Raw genomic sequence first — 8,829 nt, forward strand, 5'->3', positions numbered from 1 at the left:
GAGGATGTTGTAAATGAGAGCATTGCATCATCTCTGAAGATTGTATGGATGGCGAAAGTCCCGCATAAAGTAAAAGTTTTTGCTTGGCGTTTGCTTCATAATCGGCTCCCAACCAAAATACAACTTGCAAGGCGTGGCATAGAATTTTCTGCTAGCGAAAAACAATGCAACCTGTGCAGTTCGACTAGTAGTCTTGATGATATACCGCATTTGATGTTTAACTGTGAGTTTACTAAGAAAGTGAGGCAGGCTGTTTATTTATGGCTTAATTTGCAGGGAAACCTTGACTCTTTGATGGATAGCCATGTACATTTGTGGGACGTCTATCATAACTTGAAGGGGAATGTAGCCAAGGGGAGGGAGGCATCAATTTGGCCTGCTGTAACTTGGTGCTTATGGAAAGCTAGAAATGGCATGATATTCAATAATGAGATTGGGGATGTGGATGAAACTATTTTCAAGATCAAGATGTATTCATGGTGGTGGACTCAAATAGAAGCAAAGAATCTTAATTGTAATTTCTATGAGTGGTCTAAATATCCTCTGAATTATATTTGAGTAGGCGGTTGTTTTTTGATTGTATGTTTTTTTTTGTATTCGGGTTTGAGTACCCCTAGTACTCCGAGTTGAATATAAAATTGCTTACAAAAAAAAATCATTTGGCAAGATCTCTAACACTAAAAAAAAAAATTAAAAAGATATAAATTGAAAATTGAAAAGTATGAATTATGAATCAAAAGTATAAATTGGCTAAAACCATAGATCATGGAACATACACAAAATTGGAAATAAAAGTAAGGTAATTTCAGGGGTTCAACTTGACGTCTTGCGCACGAAAAACGATATTTTGATCGAGCTCGCTATTTATAGTTAACGTCTTGCGCACGAAAAGCGATATTTTGATCGGGCTCGCTATTTATAGTTGACTTGCGATACTTTGAAGTATTATAACTTCTAATTCCTTCCTTTTTTCTTCTATAATAACAAAAATTATACCATTTAGTTATGTTATTTTTATTATTAATTTTTAATTCAAAGTTGTTATGAATTTAGATCTAATTTGTTTGATTTGATTTAAGGGTTCTATATTAAAATTTATTTAAATATTTAAATTAGAATTAAATTATTTTAAATTAAGATAAACTTCAATTATTCAATTATTTAAAGAATAAAGTAAGACTATGAATTAAATTTATTCAATGAAAGGTAAAATTAAAAGAAAAACATATATCTAAACTTGGTATTCCATTTATATATAGTGATATATAATTTGGATTTGATTTGTGTACATTAACCTAACCATTCAAATCAATTCAATTCGAACTTTAAAATTAAATTTATTCATCTAGATAAATTAAAAATAGAAAATAATAAATAAAAATATTAAACAAAAAATAAAAAATTGAAAGAAAGAACTACACACGTCAAATAATGTATTTTTCTTTTTGAAAACAAGTCAAATAAAGTATCAGTTTGATAACGTTCGAAAATTTTTTCTTACAAGAAATATTTTATTGCATAAAACGAAAGTAATAAAAATCTTCTTTATTCGGAAAAATAATATCCAAGTAATTAATAACTATCCAAATTTATAAAGAAAGAGTAACATACACAGGACCAAAATCTCCTGCATAAAACTAGACACAGTGAAGAACTTTCAACCGTTGATATAAACGCTTTAACAAAGGCAAAATCAATCTAACGATCAAGATTCACCAGATCAAAAAGTGCGACTGTAGAAAAAAATTCCAAATTTTCAAGTTTGAAGATAAATAAATAAAACAGTGTCTTTCATCTTTCATAACATTACACAAACTTGTCTTTCGCGCCACAACGATTTCTCTTCTCTTCTCCATTAACATTCATCACCGTTTCGTTGAAACTTCGGTTTCAGTTTCTGGTAAAATTTGAACCTTTTTTTATTTTTTTTATTCTCTCGTTTTCAATTGTTATCTTTTTAAATATTTTTGTTGTTAATTTTTGTTTTTGTTAGTGTTAGTTTAGTGATTCAATCATGTTTATTCTCGTTTATTTTTATCTTCAATTTTGTTAAGTGTAGTTTGATTTCGGACTTGAACAATTATTCGTTGGATTTTGTTTACTGTTTTATCGAAATAATTCTTAATTAGACTTTACTCTATTGAATTGTGTCCTTTTCGCGAAGAATTTGCGGCGAATCGATGTTTAATACGTAAAAGGAATAAGATTCGATGCGATTATTTTATTTTATTTTTGAATTTCTGACAATGCAGTAATTACTAAGTGTTTTTTTTTTTTAATTTAAAAAATGTCTGTTTTGATTGGTGTAGGATTATGATTTTTTTTTAGGTTTTCTTGATGGTGGATTTTGTAACTGAATATATGGATTGTGTGTTTGATGGAAGATGAAGGAAAGGATAGTAGAGAGATAATTTTTAGGTGTCTATTTGATTTTGATTGTTTTCCAATATTGGTGGATTTGAACCGAGAGGACTAAAGTTTTAGATTTCAGATGTATTAATTACTGAAATATTTTTACATGAAATATTATGACAGTAAATTTTATAATTTAATGGAGATGCAGTTGCTTGTAATAAAGAATCATTTGTCTGCCATGTCATCAAAATAATTTTAATATATATGCGTGATTTTGAAGAATATAAGTCGTTGATTGGTTATCAGTGTAAATTTTTCTCTAAATTTTATGGGTGTAAAAAAATAAATTAGCATTATCTCTCCATTAATATCTTCTACTTTACTTGTGATTCAAGTAAGAAAAGTGTTATTTTCCATTTCTCTCCATACAATCAAATTGTCATTAAGTTTTTCTCTCTCCTACATTAAAATCACTCACCTCTTTGGACCAAACAGACTATGAGATTAATGACTGTCACTATTAGTGTTGTTAAATAAAGGCTATAGCAGCATTTGAACAAATTTTCCATTATTCCGCGAAACGCTATTTAGCACCTATTATTCCGCGAAAAGCTATTTAGTACCTATTATTCCGCAAAACGCTATTCAGTACAAAATATTGTCAAATAGTGGCACTATAACAGGTTGCATAGCAGACCTTGAATACACCGCTATCTTTTGCGATCTGGGATTGACCACATTGGCTAGTATTCAATTGAAGGAAATAAAATCGGGGTCAAGATTTTTCAATTCTGTATTGATTGAACATAAATAGTTCGCTTTTATTTATAAGGTACATATATATAATCTCCCTGTTTCTTCAAGGTTTGATCCTATCAGACCTGATCAACTATATCTTGAATGTTTGGTCAAGTAGTCGATGAACGTCTTACGCAACTATCCTTCTGTGAAAAAACACTTGAAGGGTCTAGGATTGTTTTTTGACATTATTTACGTTATCATAATGTGTTTTGATTTATAAGCAATTATTTATTTAGGAAGCTGCTGGATTCGCAAGTTTCTCGAGCTTGATGGGGAAAGAAGATTTCAATCCATTTGGGAGACCTTACAATTTTATTGCGCCTCAAGATGTTAGTAAATCGTGTTATGGCTATCTTAACTAATTTTCTGAATGTACAGTCTGCTTATGGTTATAGCTGATATGCTTTATATTATTTTGATATTTCTTTCTAACAGCAAACTCCAAACCAGTCTATGCCCCCTCATTGGTCTACAAATATGCAGGTGTAAAACATTTTCTGTTCTGATCTAATTTGTGATCGTATTTTGGCCATGTAACCTGCGTCTCGTACGGAAAGGGAGAAAACTGACTCATTTATCTTCTTTTAAATTTTAAATAGGCTTATTACAATTCTGGGTCTACTTCAAATCCCTTTTATAATCCACTTGCAGCTAGCCCTTACATGTATCAGCAGTACATGTGGCAAAATCAGGTAATGATATACATATTACTGCATCGTATGACAATTTCTTTCTTAGAGAAGCCACCTGCTGCATTTTCAAATTCTTTATTGTTTGGTGCAGGCAAACAATGCACTATTTCATCGTGATGCCCTAAATGATCCTGCAAGGCTCTCCAATAAACCTCACGTAGCTAAGGTGAACCTAACCTTTCAATAAATGTATTTGTTGCACTTCATTAATGTATTTTATTCTCGCATAATTGCTATAGAATTCATTTTATAGTTAGTATATATTTAGTAGAATTTTCGTATTTCTTTAGGGGCGGGGTTGGGTTTAGTAATTACTAGTGGATGGATTCAATGAATGTTTGTTCATCCTAGAGAAACTTCCATAATTAATTATGTACGAGTTTGTATATTCATATACAAATGTTTCTGCATTTTGGTCAGGATCCTGCACTGGCCTTTTCAGGAACGGCTCGAAGGAATGTCGGAGAAGGAAACTCGGACTTCAACAAATTATTCATCGGAAACTCACTAAGTTTAATAACTGGGGATTCAAGAGAATATGGAAACCCATCTTCAGCACCGAAAAATGATAGGGATGGAACCTCAATGAGGTACATTTTGTTCTTGTTATTTTGGTAAGCATGTTGATAACATTTTTCCTGGCCTGACTAAAAAACTGTTCACAGTGTACCAACTGGAAGCAAGAGATCACCAGGCGAAGAACAAGAGGGCACTAACAATGTATGTTGATCTATTAAATTTTTATATAAATATGTGGTTCATGAATTTAATACACGTTCTGTCACTGTTATATTTAGAAGTTAGAACATTTTAGAAATTAGATTTTTATAGATGCTTAAACTTATTCTTTAGTACAGGTCATATGCTTAAAATCTTCTGCATAAAAGTCTAACTGTATCCTTTTTGTGGCAGGTTTTACCTTTAAGCATGACACTGAAACCTAACATGATTATTGGGGATGGTAAGATTATGAATTTATCTTTTGATCAACTGAGTAATGTAAATTCATGTTTTATTATTTAAAATTTGAATGATCAGATGGCGACAAGTAACAGAAATTGTATTGCAGTTCTTGCAACTAACAGTCTTGCTTCTTTCCTTGTAGAAAATCCATCTGGGCTGACTCAGAATTTAGAGACTTTGGTCAAGGAATCTGATGCTGATGAAAATGCTGATACTCAACTGAAAATTCTGGTACTAAAACCTTTTCATACCTGCAACCTAAAGCCGTAAATTTTTGTGTTAGCTAAAATATAAGAACAATTAATTTTTACTAAGATAACTCATAAAATCTCTTTTGAATCTTTGTGATAAACACACATTCGATGTCGCTGTAAGTTTGGACTTTTGTATCTTAAATTTTACAGCATTTAATGCTAATAATCAACTGCATAGTCAATGTTGAAATATAGTACGAAAGCAACCTAAAGAAACAAGAGATGACATTGACTAGCTCCTCCTTTATATATCTTTAGATATATCTTATAAATTCCTTAAAAGTACCTTCTCTCTGCAATCTACATAAAGCCATTTATAATTACCATGGAAAAAAATACATAGGAAAAAAATATTGCAATGTTGATTATAACATAAGATTTTTTTTAATGGTGTTGGTTATAACATGTGTTGGTTATAACATGTGTTTTATGGTCTATAGCTCATTCTCCCTCTTTAACATGTTCCCTCATACAAGAGCCCTTTTTGGCTTGAAGTATGGGCTATGCATACAGGTTCTCTTAGATATTGGAATTAACTTCATAAAGTGAGGAATGTCTAAGGTGTATAAGCACTTATTACGCCCTAATTGTAGTCAATATAGGGCTTGGATCTTTTCCAATAAGTTCAAACTATTTGGTAGAACATAACTTTATTTAAAACTATGAAACCTGATATGGATATGAACACATCACTGACATGTAGAGACTAGAGATATATAATAATATGAGAAAATGAAAGGGATCGTGATTAAATGTAAATTCACATATCTGTTTTGTATGGGTGTTGGACTCTGATAAATGTCGGACACTCGGACAAGCCTTCGGTCTATAGTGTCAGTGTAACATAGATTTAGGAAGACAAGGCTGTAAAAAAAAAACTCTACTTTTTTGTGAAATTTTCTATCAAGGCTTGATTCTCCTCAAAAAAGCATAAGCTATTAAGTTACAAACATTAGATGCCCCATTGACACGTTGTATGTATTGATATTTAAATTGTTGGTTTTCTATCTCGAATCTTGTTAGTTATGCTTAAGTTTGTTGGCTGCCATAGTTTCTCTGTCTTCCTAGTCCTATAAGAAATCAATATGGTCATTGCCATGTCGAATTGGCAATAGTTATAGTATTTTTTTTTTTGCAGGCCACTGATCTTGTAAGAAGTTGCATTTTTAACATGTCTAAAAAATTTCTCTAGTTTGCATTTTTTTTCTTTCTACATTTTATTCCTGTCATTTATGAGCCTTTCATGTGAAATGCTACCATCACATTCCTGTCGGTTGAATATATTTCAGAAAGTAAACTCCTTCTTAAGGTGGCCAAATTTGGTTCTTAAATATTTTTCCGCATTTCTTTTGACAGGAAGGTGATGATGATGTAAGAAAAGAAAGGAAAAGACAGTCAAACAGGGAATCAGCTAAGAGATCAAGGATGCGAAAACAGGTACACACTAGACCATGACTGGTGCAATGCAGCCGGGTTTTTTTTTCCGATATAAATATGTATCCTTATAATTACAGAAAATATTAAAATATCTATGAAATCGATAATGGTTGGATATGATTCACAATGTAAAAAATGTTTTGGGTTCGTTTCCAATTTTGCATCTCATCTTTTAGTCCAAATGTTTTTTCAAGTCCTTATTCTACTTTTTTATTTAATAAATTATGAAGTAGTGATCTAATTAAATAGTTCTGAGAACATAAAACAATTAGTTAGTCAATGCTGTCCAATTTTTTCTACTTTGCATTTTATTACTTTCTTGTTTCTATTTTCCTTTGCTGTTTCCTGTGACCTGATGTCCTAAACATGCATTCAAATGGCAGCGACAATTACAAAACGAACCACATGCTTACCCAAGATACTTGGACTAATTTGGAATTTTATAACCACTTATTTATTAAAGCCATGACAGAACTCTGCCAGCTAAGCTGCATTTTAGACACTAAAGATATATATTCTGGTAATTATTGAGAGCTAGATTTCTAAATATCAAAGAAACAGTGTTTTAACTTGGTTGGTTATGCCACATGGCCAGCTAGGTTGATCAAAAGGATACATCTCCTTCATTGATGACCAGTCTCATAGACATGCTTATATTAATAATCTAATTTATAAAAGACGTAAGCTACAAGTTTCCTTATTATGAACTTATGGCGCATTCTCGACAACCTTTCCCTTTCTTCGGAACATGATTGTACGTATGTGGTTATGATTAAACATGGTGGCCTTTATGACATCGATTGATCCATGTAAATGAACCCACCTAATGGAAAAGGAAGAAAAATTTGTTGTTATTAATGGTGTATCATCATAGGATCTTGCCTTGCCAAAAAGCTTAACAGTCTCTTTGATTACCATTGTGGAAGTAGCAAATTTTACTTGTTCTTCTCATTGACTTTGTTTTACATCTCTTCTGAGTTAGACACAGTTTCCTCTATATAAACCTTTATAATTTTCTTGAAATTTGTATTTCTTTTGATGTTCTCATTGTTTATGCCTTGGCAGCAAGAATGTGAAGAGCTGTGTAAAAAGATAGACACTCTTAAGGATGAAAATTCCGTCCTTACGCAAAGGCTCGTTACACTTTCTGAGGAATGTCTGGAGCTCACCAATGAAAACAATTCCATTGAGGTCCGTCATTTTAATTCTCTTGTTTTTCTATGCAACTTTTCTTTTTCCACCCATTGCCACTAAATTTTGCGATAAAATCCGGCCAAAATTTGTTTCGCCCGAATTCGAACTCGGGTTCTCCCAAACAATTTGTTCTTAAGTGGAGTTCATTAACCACGGGAGCGCAATCAATACAAATTGATTCTAAATACAGAAAAAATTGTTTTAATTGATAGAAAACTCTTTGCATTATTACTGGATTTATCCCATTCTAAGTTCTTTTCTAAAACACAAAAAAAAAGCCTCTTTAATCTCTCCTTCCTATTCCTTATAACCACTGATCCTTCTAACCAAGCTAGTGCAACAATTGTCTAAGGAAGTTACCTAAGCCGAATATGTTCATGTTCATTTTCTTAAATGACTAGTATTTATTCAAAGCTTTTGATGTTGGTTTATAAAGAAGTTAGTTTTCATTATTGTGCTTCTCAATGCTCTATTTTCAAAGATTACTACTAATTTGATTGTGATTTGATGGTGGAGCAGGAAGAGCTAGTTAAGAGGTATGGATCAGAATCAATTGCAGATCTATTGCTCATGAAGCCTGTTTGACATTGTTTCCGGTGGATTCCCAAAAGCAGTTTGAGATGGGAAGCATCATACAACTGATCAGAATCTATTATATATTTTTATTTGGGATGGAATTGAATTTTGACTCTGCTTTAAGCTGTCAATCATATTAGACATAATGGTTTTTTTTTTTTTTTTTGGCAAGGACATAATGATATATTTTGATCATTAATAAAAGATATTTTTATCAATTATGAGGATTTTTCTTTGATTATCTTTAAATGACGTCTCATTAAGCTTAGTTCTTTATTTTTAGGTGTTCTCTTGAATAAGAGCAAAAACACAATCACTCTTCACTCTAGTGATACACAAACATATTTGTTCAAGCTTTGTTCTTTCACTCACACACTTTGCACTTAAGAGAACTGAGAGAAGATGGAGATAGAATTTTCTCACAAAACAACTTCTACTAAGTAACCTCCTAACACTAGGAATTATACATCTTTAGCACACCACCTAATTCATTGTGTTTAAGTTTTCTACATCCATCATGCTCCTAAACTTCTTGAACAATTTAACCTGCACTACTT

The 8,829-nt window shown here is 31.7% G+C and overlaps 1 protein-coding gene across 1 annotated transcript; it reads left to right on the plus strand.

Moving 5' to 3' along the window:
• Positions 1-1,819: 1,819 nt before the first annotated feature.
• LOC131634816 (G-box-binding factor 1-like) lies at positions 1,820-8,490 on the plus strand. The gene is made up of 12 exons (XM_058905441.1): positions 1,820-1,900; positions 3,393-3,485; positions 3,592-3,639; positions 3,756-3,848; positions 3,940-4,014; positions 4,269-4,438; positions 4,514-4,568; positions 4,761-4,809; positions 4,954-5,042; positions 6,422-6,502; positions 7,568-7,693; positions 8,216-8,490. The coding sequence occupies exons 2-12, from the start codon at positions 3,426-3,428 to the stop codon at positions 8,279-8,281; spliced, it is 912 nt and encodes a 303-aa protein (XP_058761424.1). The 5' UTR covers positions 1,820-1,900; positions 3,393-3,425; the 3' UTR covers positions 8,282-8,490.
• Positions 8,491-8,829: the final 339 nt, after the last annotated feature.

The sequence above is a fragment of the Vicia villosa genome, unplaced genomic scaffold (assembly GCF_029867415.1).
Source record: "Vicia villosa cultivar HV-30 ecotype Madison, WI unplaced genomic scaffold, Vvil1.0 ctg.001359F_1_1, whole genome shotgun sequence".
Lineage (NCBI taxonomy): Eukaryota > Viridiplantae > Streptophyta > Magnoliopsida > Fabales > Fabaceae > Vicia > Vicia villosa.

Bases quoted from the DNA above. Each gene is read 5' to 3' on its own strand.
- LOC131634816 (XM_058905441.1), top strand. From the start codon at position 3,426: ATGGGGAAAGAAGATTTCAATCCATTTGGGAGACCTTACAATTTTATT. The intron at 3,849-3,939 runs GTAATGATATAC...TGTTTGGTGCAG, and splicing joins AGTACATGTGGCAAAATCAG to GCAAACAATGCACTATTTCA. The intron at 4,015-4,268 runs GTGAACCTAACC...CATTTTGGTCAG, and splicing joins ATAAACCTCACGTAGCTAAG to GATCCTGCACTGGCCTTTTC.